The sequence below is a fragment of the Alexandromys fortis genome, unplaced genomic scaffold (genome assembly GCF_014885135.2).
Source record: "Alexandromys fortis isolate MF-2015 unplaced genomic scaffold, M_Fortis_MF-2015_v1.1 scaffold_31, whole genome shotgun sequence".
NCBI classification, from domain to species: Eukaryota; Metazoa; Chordata; class Mammalia; order Rodentia; family Cricetidae; genus Alexandromys; species Alexandromys fortis.
This window is the reverse complement of record NW_026067974.1, coordinates 1,873,373-1,885,659: the sequence shown is the minus strand read 5'-3', so window position 1 is coordinate 1,885,659 and position 12,287 is coordinate 1,873,373. Positions and strand designations below refer to the sequence as shown.

Sequence of the window (12,287 nt, the reverse complement as noted above, 5' to 3'; positions counted from 1 at the left end):
TGACTCTCGAAAGAGGCCACAATTCTCAGACAGTCTCAGAGTTTGAAGAGATGGGGATTCTTAGAATATTCTAATCCCAGGGTGCTCACATTTGAACTATTACATGTTTCATTCTTCCTGGGAAGTTAAGGGGTAGGAGAAGGGAGTGGGAACACACTGATTCCAGTGTTTCTCATATACATGTTGGGTATTGTATACGCACTGTGTTGGTTCCTCTTTAGGAGCCCTCCTTTGCCCTGTTTTAGGGGACACTTCTGAGGTCTTTGAAGGTCATCTCCCTATCACGCACACTAGTCTTAAGAGGCACAGCTGCAATCAAAAATCAGACCTGCATGGCACTAGTGCATGCACCTTCTACTCTGCTGTGCTGTGAGTGCTCAGCCAGCTGTACTCTAGTCTGTCTCTATGTTGTAGAAGGGAAAATAGAAGAGAAACACCGCCACAGGGAGTTGGTTTCAGTTTGCGTGTTACTCACAAATCATGTCGTCCCAATGATGCCGTTATCATTGCCTGATACCAGTTTGTTTGCAAAATGCATGTGACTCACATTTAAAAAAAAATTAGAAGCTTCCAGTCTATCCTCCCTTCCTAGGGGATGGCTACCAAATGTATCATTGCTAAACCACAAAAAGACTACGTTAAAGGGACATTTGTCAAAGTGACATTAAAGGCTCTGGATAGAAACCGCTAGAGCAGGGAAAGTGTTACAGCTGAAACATTCTCATAACTCACTTGCGGTGCGTGGCACGGATGGCATTGGATGGTGTGGGTATGGGAGACCACCCACTGATCCATAGCTCCTACCACAAAACGCAAGAGAAAACCCAATTCCCTGGCCTTTGAGAGAAAACGGGATACGCCAGCCTTTGAGAATTCACAGAGACCGATACTGTTGCTCTCAAAGGGATCGTTCGCTTTCTTTACACAGTTAACTTTCTTTCATATTTTAGAAAGAGGAAAAAAAGACTACTGTTGTCGTTGTTTCCAACTTTATGTGGGAAAGGAGGCTGTGAGGCTCTTCTTTCTCCAGCCGACGGGGGGGGGGGGGGGGGGGGGGGGGGGGGGGCGGGGGGGGGGGGGGGGGGGGGGGGGGGGGGGGGGGGGGGGGGGGGGGGGGGGGGGGGGGGGGGGGGGGGGGGGGGGGACCTGTCACGTGCTACCAGGAGGTAGTCCCTCCTTGAAGGGCAGAAAGACGGAGAACTCTAAGGGTCAAAAGTAAGCTACAAGGAGTGGTGACTCCCTGCCTCGGAGCCGCCAGTAAACAACATCACAGTACTGAAAAACACCTTTCCAAGTAGGAAAACCCAGCACACAGGGACAGAAGCACACTTAGGACAGGACATCTTCAGGGCCAGGGTCTGCCTTCATTACTCAACCAGTGTTAGTTATGAAGCTATGGTGTTTGGCGTTTTAAAGAAAGAAAAAGTATCCTAACACCAAAGCAGCCAAAGACACATACACAAGAACAGAGCAAGTCTTAGTTGACATTCGGAATCATATCCTCTCTGGACCCGGGGAGAAATGAGATCTGCCTGGAAGGGAGACGCCAGTGGAACTTTCACTGAGGAGCTGTTTCTACCCTGTCAGTACCAAAGGGAGTCTGGAAAGAACTGGTCGAGACAGGTATCTAGGAATGGGGGAGGGCAGTTGTAAAAGTGTAAAAGGATAAAGGAGAGTGTGTTAAGTTGGCTTTGATCAAAGCTGAGTTAGTACAAAGCCAGCTGTACACTGAAAGATGTTCCTAAAGATTCGCACTCAACCCCTAGGCCATCACAGTGTCTCCGTATGGTGAAAGGTGCTTGGGTTTTTATTCTAAAGAGGGACTCATGTGAGAATTCTACTGTGTGGGAGAAGCATAAGAGCTTGTCCTTTACTAGCAGAACCTGGAACCAGCTCTTCTTTGACCAAGACAAGGATGCTCTAAGCGTGCGGAAAGGCTAGGAAGGAATGAGCTGGTAACAGAAAAATCAAGTCCAGCCCTGAGAATAGAGAGGTGCCTACTGAATAGGGCAAGCTGGAGGAAGTGGGCGGACACAGCTAGAGTAAGGCAGAGTCAGAGTGAGTGCAGGGCAAAGAACAACCGAAGCCCTCATTCTAGTCTCTTCCCCTTCCGTGTGAACAAAGACAGTGCAGGCCACCCTCCCGCTGGCCTAAAATTTCTCATAAGAGGGTACCAAGCCAGATATTGAGCAGATTAGGATGTAAAATGCCCAGAAATCTCTCTTATGTTAAGGAGCAAAATTTCTTCAATAACAGGCAGAGATGAACAGACACCCCATTCTAAAACAGGATGGTTTAGCTTCCCCAAATGGTTGGATGTAGGGACTGGGTTCTACAGCAAAGAGGATCAGAAGTAGTAAACTGGACAGTAGTATTAGAATGTCTCACCCAAGAAGACACAGCAAGTCTCCAGATCTGAGGATGGAGCAGGAAGACACCCGAAAAGCCCTGCTCTGCACTGGGATGCTTTCTCACCACATCGGAACCAGAGAAGAGAGAAACCTGCCGTGTGCCTCTCCTGAAAAGAGACAGAATGAGCATGCAACTTAGACTCTTTCCTATGGCCTCTGTCCCACTGTGTTTTGAGAAAAGAAGGCCGAACCTACAGACAAAAAGGGTCTGGCCAATAATCGCAACCCACTATCCTTCCAAAGTTGCAAAGGGGGAACAGGCAGAAAAGGACTCAGAGCCCAAAGGTCCTGGGAAAAATGTCTAGTTAGGCAAAAGACAACCAAAGAAAAGCGTGTCTCACATCTGTTAGGAGTAAGCAAGATGCTTAAAATCAAATCTAGGTTTCAAGCTGCTACTTGTTTTGTTTTTGTTTTCCCTTTAAAGTGATTTTTTCCCAGTTAATGCACACACACACACACACACACACACACACACACGTATATATGTGTGTGTGCAGCCATACACACAATAATGTATACTTAGCAATATGAGAGCTTCTGAAACTTGTATAGACAATTTTGTTATTATGTGAACCTCACATACTATATTTACACAAATGTAGGCAGCTATGATGTCATTGGGTGATATAGTCTTATTGGGCCACCACTGCATATGCAGCCATCACTGATACATCATTACGTGGTGCATGACTGTGTATGAAAACGGTCCCAAATTTAGGAAAAAGTCCATCCAAACTGCAGCCTGAGCCAACCCGCTTCCCCATACCTTACGAGGAGTTGGTAAACCTAAAAGGGAATACTGTCTGACTAAAGCCAGACAACTGGCCCCTTAAGAGCACATTTATAATTTATTTATGGCTTAATATTTTCCACTGATAGGGTTAATAAATCATGTTTCCATTCGACTGGTTTTTCTCTGCTGTATGAATTTCTCTATTTTGATACGAGATCTTAACATGTTTTATTTTGCTTGTCCTTTTTCCAGTTCATTTTTGCAGCTACAGAGAGAAATTTATTAGTCTGTATTGCCGCCTTTCTGCTGTTGTGGAGCTGGACGCTCTGAATACCCAACAGTCCCTGAGGGAAGCGATCTCAGACAGCGAGGTTGCCGCTGCCAAACAAAGACATCAGCAAGTGTTAGACTTCATTCAGGTAACGTGGCTGTTCCTGGGATAATGAAGGGAGACGCAGGGAGCACAGGGTGAGAGAGCAGCTACCGGAGGCTGACAAGGGAACATGCTATGCCAACAGCCTGTGGATCTGGTGGAAGGTGGTGTTGGGGAGCACTGAGTTTTCAGACAAAGGCTTAACAGTGAATTGCAGGTAAATCGCAGCAGTCCGGAGGACTGTATCAGCCACTGTGGTCAGCAGCAGAGAATGGTCCAAATACTGTGCTGCCCCACTAGTGCAATGATGGTTCCAAGAAGGAAAAAAGCCAGCATAGAATGTTCTCAGTATCTCAGAGAACAAGAAAACAAGATGATCTGCCAGTTTGTGTTAACCCAGATCCAGCCAGATCATTCATGGTCTGGACTGCTTTAACGCGTGGTTACTGAGGTGAGAAAATGTATTCCTTGCCTGGTGTGAGGGTGTGCAGCTGAGATGCCAGCATTTGGGAAGGCTAAAGGAGGAGAATTGAAAGTTCAAGGCTAGCCTGGGCACAAAGTGAGTCCCAAACCAGCTTTGGAGGCAAAGTGAAATCGTGTCTTTAAAATGTATGTATTTGCATGTGTTTGTGTCAATGTCTGTCTGTCTGTCTGTGTATGAAAGAGAGGGAGAGATAGATAGATATAGAGAGGGAGGGAGGGGAGAGAGGGAGAGAGAAAGAGAGAGAGAGAGAGAGAGAATATGAAAACTACGTTCCTTATCCATGGTCTATGGTGACACTTCAAGATTGATGAAGATGGCACAAACCAGCAATCTAGAAAATTGAACCTAGCCTGAAATTGTCTCTAAATGCCATATCCAAATCTTATCTATGAGATACCCAACTCACAAAGTAAGTTCAATAGTAATGGTTCCATGATAAACATCAATATTATATGCCTTCCATCCATTTTTTAGGAATATTAACTATTCAGGTATCAAGCACTATAATGAGAGATACAAAGTTGAAATAGCCATGACCTTAAACTGTTTAAAATTCATTAATGTAGACAGGAAATGCCTTAAGTATTATTCTTAAAGTATGTTAGGTACCAAAAGAGAAATACCAGAAAAGAAAGGGTTTTCCATGTCAACACAAAGAAATAAGCCTTGACTTTCACTTGCGGGCAGTAGGAAAGATGCCATGAAAGGACCAGATGGCATCTGAGCTGGGGCTGTGGGACAGGCTAGACTGCACAGCATAGGAGCAGAATGAACGTTCTGCATCCAGAGAGAACAAAATAAGTAGACAGGGCAGACAGGCAGGAAAACGGGCTTTGGAAAATAAAACGGTGTCAAGGTTGGTTGGGGCATGAGCTGAATGTTGGGTGACTGGGCAAGACTGACAGAGTGAGAATGAAAAACACCAATAAGAACAGACCAGAGAACCATACCAAAGGCCACAGTAAGGAATTCACACTTAATTCTGTACCCAAGCCTCAGCTTTGGAGAAAGAGCGAGCTTCTCAGAGTTCTATCGGACGTATTGGAGCAAGGAGGCCATGCCATACTGGCTGTTCACTGTAAGAATGCCCTCTGCTTGGCCCTACTCATTAAATAATGGGCTGTCTCTCCAGAATTGAAGGAGAGGACTAAAGGTAAAGAACCAGATTAGACCAGAAGCTCCAGCAACTATGCAAACAAAAAGTAAAAAGAACTCAGTAGAAGGTAACACTGTGAGCTTGAGGCTTGAAAAATAAGTCCCCTAGGCTGGTGTAAAGTGCTTACCTGGGAGAATGAGGCCCTGAGAACCCACATAATAAAGCCAGGGCATGAGACACGCTCTTGTAACCCCAATGCTGGGAATGCAAGGACAGGAAGACCTCTGTTGCTCAATGACCAGCCTAGGCTTCCTGGTGAGCAATGAGAGACCCCTGTGTTGAAAAACAGAGTAGACTGAGTTCCTGAGGCACACCCTGAAGGTTGTCCCCTGACCTCTGCATACATGTATGCATACACACACACACACATAAACACATAAACATATGTGTGCACAGACACACACACTCCCCATTTCCTAATCATTTGTGAAAAGATAGTCATGGTAAGATGAGCATGGAATTCTACACCTTCTATCCCAGCACTCAGGAGAGAGAAGCAGAATAATCTCTGTAAAGTCAAGGCCAGCTTGGTCTACAGAGAGAATTCTAAGCTACCCAGGGCTACATAGCAAGACTCTGTCTCCAAAAGGGGGGAGTTGATAATAATAGTCATACATACTAACTACACAATAAATTGTATATTCATTCATTAAGAAGTAGTACAGGGCCAAGCAAGGCGAGGCATGCCTGTAATTCCAGTCCTTAGGAAGGAGACTAGGGGGATCCATAGTTCAAGGTCATCCTTAGCTAAATTGTGAGTTCAAGGTCAGAGCTAGAGGAGACCAAGTCTTCAAAAATAAACAATAAAAAGCTAGAAATAAAAGTCCTTTGAAATATAAAAATGAGAGGAATGAAGATTTGGTAGTATTTAGAAAAAACATTACTAAGCAGTAGAATTACCCTATTTTCCTCATTTATAAATGAAGACGACTCTCAGACCAAAGAAGTAGCTTTTCAGGAAGTTGCTCAATCTCTCCACCTGAGATTTAGAATTTTAAAACATTCACCCCGTTTATTTCATTTCCAGTAGAGAACAGATGCTGATGATAGAAACAGAGCAGGAAAAAGAAGGGGACAAGATAAGACAATGAAGACTTTCTCTCTCTCTCTCTCTCTCTCTCTCTCTCTCTCTCTCTCTCTCTCTGTGTGTGTGTGTGTGTGTGTGTGTGTGTGTGTGTAATATGTGCACACGAGTATGTAGGCGTGTATGTCTGTGTATACACAGAGGTCAGAAGGCTCGGGAGATCTCAAGTGCTCTGCCCGTCCCTCTGAGACAGGGTCTCTCACAGAACATGGAGCTAGCCATTTTTCAGCAAAGCTAGCAGCTGGCAAATCCCACAAATCTCTGTGTTTCTGAAAACCCCTCCCTCCGAGCCCTACTCAGCACTGAAGTTGTCAGAGAGTGCATATGGCCACACCCAGCTCTTTATGCGGTACCTGGGATCTAAACTCAGGACTTTGTGCTTGCAGGGCAGGTTCTCTGACTCCCTGAGCAGCCACTCCAGTCCTCTACTTATCTTTGGAGTCCAGTGCCATAATGAAGCCAGGCTTGTTGACGCAGACATGTAATCCAGAACCAGAGAGGCTGAGACAGGAGGGCTGAGAGTTCAAGACTAGCCTGGGGTACACGAGAAGTTCAAGGCCAGTCTGGCTCACATAGAGAGGCGCTGTCTTAGTAATAATAGGCCAGAAGTCAGGAGGCATGTTTCTTAGTTCTGGAGCATACAGTGTTCTGTTTGATCTGGAGGTTGGAGGGAGGGCTTGTTTCTCTTATCTCCAATGGCAGGATTGAATAGAGGAAGTCTCAGGTCCTAGTCACCTCTAACAGTTTTAGGACCTACAACCAGAAACATCTTAAACACTTTACTAACCATGCATTGGGTTGTATCTCTGCCTTTTTCGGCTTCAGCATCCCTAAATTGCATTCATCCATTGAGGACACTACCTTTCTTTGGTCTGTGATAGTCTTGAACCCTTCCAGAATCCCTGGCTCTATGCTTCTTTCTCACTTAGCTTTGAGTTCTACTGCCTCTTTTCTCGTTCCTTCTGATGGCATCTTTAAGTGGTCTAAATAATGGCAGGCCCGGCCAAGAATTTTTCAAAGTTCTTGCCTGCTCTAGACTCCTATAGGCACACAGACTTGGATAAAAGTCAGTTGCCAACGTGTTAAAAATTGACTCCTAGAGTAGGGTAATTCCAGACTATCTACCTGGATCCACAGCCTTTGGCATGCTACCCTTGATATGAGCAACCTCACAACAGACAACTCAGTGTCCTAGCTCCCCTTACCTATGTCGACAGCTTAGACCCCCCACCCCAAACTTGACAGCAAGCTGCAGCCACTCACCCGTTGGTGTTCACAGCGCAGCCCACCCCACACTGGAACCAGAACCTGCAGAGGCTGCTGCCAGTTCCATCTACATCTAAGACAGCGTTACTACACAAACCAAACATTGTAAAGAGCAGGGGCATCTGTGTAAATACAGCTAGGAAAAGAAGCCAAGGAGTGTAGCCAAAACGGGAAGGCCTGGGCTAGGGGAGGCACAGAAAACTCACAGATAAGGTATACAGGCTTTATAGACAGTACATGTGATAGAAATGGCAAAGTGAGGGAAGGAAGGAAGGAGAGAGAGAGAGAGAGAGAGAGAGAGAGAGAGAGAGAGAGAGAGAGAGAGAGGAGAGGAGAGAGAGAAGGAAAGAAAAGTCAAAGCATGAAGACCTAAGGCTTAGCATACTTTGAGCTGTTAAAGCCAAAAGGGCAATTAGGCCATAATTTATATACTGTAATGCTTCAAATGCGCCTAAGCCGTAATAGAAACACAGCTCATTAAATATAGCCAATCCATCATCCCCTCGAGCACCTTGTAGCTGCGCTGTGAGAAAGCCAATCACCTTTACATTTTAATAAAAATATTATCTTGCCTGGGCACAGAGCAAGGGTGTAATTTATAGGATGAAAACTGAAGTTTGTAGAGAGCAGGGTGAGAAATGGATGCAGAACCTTTAATCAACAGACGCGGGCGGTTCACAGCCGCCCGTTTGAAAAGCATGTCAGCAAGTCTTCAGAAGCTGAATTTGGACCTTAAAATCAGGGGGATTATGTTGTCAGTTGCTTTTAGATCAACAGTAGAAGGGTGAAATAAGTGGAAATTGGGCTTCTTTGGGGGCTACTTAGCAAGGTTTCATTAAACTCAAGCCGCAGGCCTCCCTGAACCAAGGGCACGGTTAGTTTTCTCCAGTTAGGCCCTCTCCACCTCCTCCACCTCACTACCGAGAAGAAGTAAGCGAGCACCGCTTCATTCTGCTCTATCCACGCTTAGCATAGAGTGGAACACCTTTATCTAAGAAGGACAAGTGGCTTGCCATGAAAAACTCACACCAGTTTACAAGTTACCACCAAGTGGTTGGCTTAAAGTGCCAGCACTCTATTCTAGGTGTTGGAGAGCGGAAGTTCGAAATTCCCATGGGTAGAGCTTCACTCCTCAGGGACTCCAGGGAAGAGTCCACTCTTTGCCTCTCCCAGATTCGGGTGGGGAGGGTACACATTCCTTAGCTCTTGTCCGTCTCTACTTTTGTGGCTGCTTCTTCCCTTCTGCCAAGCCTTCCTTTGCCTCACTCTTGCAAGCAAGTCCTTAAGAGGACATTTGTCGCAGAACTTGGGGCTCCCACAGACGATCCAGGGCGAACCCTCCCTCCACAATTCTTAACAACCTCAGCTTTGCCATGGGAGGCAATACTCCCTTTTTTATCATATAAGGTAATAATCACAGGTGCCAAGGAGTAGGAGTCGGGGAATCTTTTAGGAATTTCCGTTCAGCCCACTGAAATACTCATGATTGGCATCATACAACTGAAAACGTTATACTATTGATTGATTTGCAGAGTACACTTACCCACATGCCCTAAATCCTTCCAAAAACCCAAGAGTAGGGCTGTGTAACCAGCCCATCCCTTCATCCACTCTGCTAGCGTACCCTGAGCAGCTACTTGAAGAAAAATACAAAAACACAGTTCCTGTCCTTGACAGGCGCTCTAAAAAAGTTATTCACAATCATGTGGTTCCTCTGAAATATCTTGGAGACCACTGTACACTGAATATAAATGACCAACAAAAGCCAACTGAGAAAGTAACTGTTTCATCAGGAAAATACATGTGTATCTCACCTGAGAGTCCCAACTTGGCACTACCTCATGAACTTCCCAGTTTCCTCTCATCTCTCCCCTTACCGTGACTTAGCGCCCCGGCCTGGGCCTGGCTGCTGTGGAACTTCCTGCCCAGCTAAGGGAGTGAACAAACCCTGGGCCTCCATCTTGTGCTTTCAAGGCCAGCCCTGCATACTCTGGTAAGGCTAATCCAAGGGCAGCATGGAACTAGAAGGCAAGGGGAAATGACCCCCAACCACACAGTTTCGCTCACTTGCTCACGTTAGCCTGTTCTCTCAGTGAACACGACAGTGAATGCCAGAGCTCCAAAATCTATTCTGTGGTAGGCTTGTTGATACTTTTTTTAAGTATATGGTTAAATGTAAAGATCTAAGAAGAAATTTTGAAAATAAACACTGAGTGACCCCTAATCTTTAAAACCTCTGCAGTAAGGTACTCTTAATATGCCATTATTCTTACAATGAACACCTTCTACCTAAAGGTAGTGGCACTAGCTTTCTGAGTGTTTTCCAAAAAGAATGCTAAAGTATTAGAGTTGGGCATTACCTTAGCTATTACATAGTTAAATGTCCTCAATTTACAACTGGGAAATGAACACAAACAGATCAACACTTTGCCAAGGTACCCAGTGAAATCAGATGTAAAGCCAACCACAAGCTACAGGTTCCCAAGAACCTGTATTGTCTGTGGTCTCTTACTGGGATGCGGGACAGCCAGGAAGCTCATGGCCAGTGTTCATCGTGATCTGAAGAGCACCTGTCACCTACAGTGAAAGACAAACATGAGTGACTTTTAAACCCCTAGCAACTACTATTGTATGTTATAATGAAAATGTCACTAAAACCACTACAGTAACCCTGACATCAAATTGATGCTGATCTAAAATGTACTACCATGAGAGTGTTTACATTTTCTAACAAGAGCTTTGGAAAACTGCATTAGACTTTGCAAGCATTCTCTTTATATATACAAAGGTAGCAAGTTTAATATATAGAGTTACATCTTTCCCAGAACCCAGGTACAAGCATTCTGAAGTTCGTAGATCATTGGCATCGCATCACCTCTCTGATACTATGTGTTTCATTACACGGGGAGAGAAAATAGTGCTTTATGCGTGTGAGCAAAGTACTCTACAGCGTTGTAGAAACTCTCAGACCGCCATCCTACTCAGTCATCACAGCAGCCTCTTGGGTATTCGTCTGTAGTTTACAAAGCGAGTAAGGCCCAAACCAATGCCGTAGAAACCAATAGTATGGAAAATAGCTCATCTTAGACTCTCTCAAAAATGTATTTCTTTTAACGCCTTTCACCATTTTATTCCAAAGCAAACAGATGAAGTCTGGCGTGAAATGAGGTGGATCATGGATGCCCTACAGTACGCAAGATACAAGCAACCCGTCTTTGGCTTGCCCATCACTAAGCTGATAGACTCCTCCCACGAGCAGAATCTAAAGAAGATCAGTTCTACATCATCACATATAGACTGTCTTCCGTCAACATCCCCATCCCCAGAGACGCACAGAAGAAAGGCAATGAGTGGTAAGATCTAAAGCCCTTTGGCTTGGCCACCAGATTCTCAGCCCTGTCTTCACTGATGATGCTCGTTGTGGGGATGCCTTATCTCTAGAAAGTGGTAGAGATGTGGTTCAGGGGGAATAGAAAGCATAAAGGAAACAAAAGCAGAACCATAGATGGGTAGGGGACTAGTGCAATAACATGAGATCGCTTTAGCTGGGGGTAGGGAATATCAGATCAGGGCTGGTCCACACACCCAAGATATGGAAGGGCACAGAGCAAGAATGGAAGTCCAGAAATTTCGAAGGGGAACTGCTGCAGTTTCAGGTAAGGACATCAGCTCAGCCTCTGGTTCCATCTGAGGCAAGAGTTGAGGGTACACCCCCACACATCATGTTCTTGAGTGGAAAGGGAGGAAGAGAAAAATCTTGGATAAACTAACTAGAATCCTGAAACTAAAGTCAAGTCAGATAGTCACGGGCATGATGGTCTAAGAAACAAGCTGAAACAAATGCCACACAGTGTGCCTTAGGAATTAAGAATGTGATGATGTGGCAAATACTATTAGCATATACCATATTGGGATAACACGGATTTCTACAAAGTATCTTTGTGCTTATAGGCAGATTAAAAGGACATAAATATAAGCAATACTATATAATCCTCTTCCTTGGAGCAGGTTAAATCTAGTGTCATTTTTCTACCCAATAAAAGCAGTGGCCATCCAAAGCGCCGTTATTAATTCTACGTCTTAAAACCACTTCAATATTATAATCTCCATACTACTTTTAGTGAGCAGTTCTGGTTTCTAGGCTTGTCCCATAGGGGGCAGCATGGTGCAGCAGAAAGAGCCTGGGCTTAGAAACCAAAGCCCTGTATTCAAATTCCAATTTTATTTTACGAGCTGCACTTGCTTGAACAGATCAGTACATCTCAGTGCTAGTTTCCCTATATGTGAAATTAGAATAGTGATGCCCACACCTTACAGAATCATTTGTGAGAGAAACTAACTATCGCAGACACATGAAATGGATAGGAAATATAAATGTCATATCTAACGTCATTGTTAACATCAAAGCACTAATAGGGATGTGTGCCTTTTCTACAAGCAGGTCTGCATGTGCCCCTGTTTTTAAAATCTCAATCTCTAAAAGTCAAAACCTGGCAAGTGGTAAACTTGAGAAGCAGCTAACTTTTATTACCAAAGAAGTCTGTGATTTACCAACTAATTCAGCAAAGTAATTACTTCAATAGTTTCTAGGCTGTGTTGTTTGTTTGCTTGTTTGTTTGTTTACTAATTTGCCCTGGCCTTGGGGATACAAATCAACTAGCATCTCTGCCAGAAGCTGGGCTGATGGGAGGTTTAGAGACACTGACACGAAACAGCACTGTAACTGCCTATGGGGTACAAAGGAGATTGGGGCCATTAACCCACACTACCAAAGCCGGAG

At 44.8% G+C, this 12,287-nt stretch overlaps 1 protein-coding gene and 1 long non-coding RNA gene across 3 annotated transcripts in view; one reads left to right on the top strand and one right to left on the bottom strand.

The window, feature by feature from the left end:
• The window catches only part of LOC126510281 (uncharacterized), a 279,138-nt gene that overhangs the window by 205,376 nt on the left and 61,475 nt on the right, over positions 1 to 12,287 (bottom strand). The window lies entirely within an intron of this gene.
• The window catches only part of Ankfn1 (ankyrin repeat and fibronectin type III domain containing 1), a 322,416-nt gene that overhangs the window by 297,226 nt on the left and 12,903 nt on the right, over positions 1 to 12,287 (top strand). Inside the window, exons 18-19 of the mRNA XM_050156778.1 lie at positions 3,397 to 3,563; positions 10,647 to 10,860. Of these exons, the coding sequence (XP_050012735.1) occupies positions 3,397 to 3,563; positions 10,647 to 10,860 (381 nt within the window). The remainder of the gene's footprint in view (positions 1 to 3,396; positions 3,564 to 10,646; positions 10,861 to 12,287) is intronic.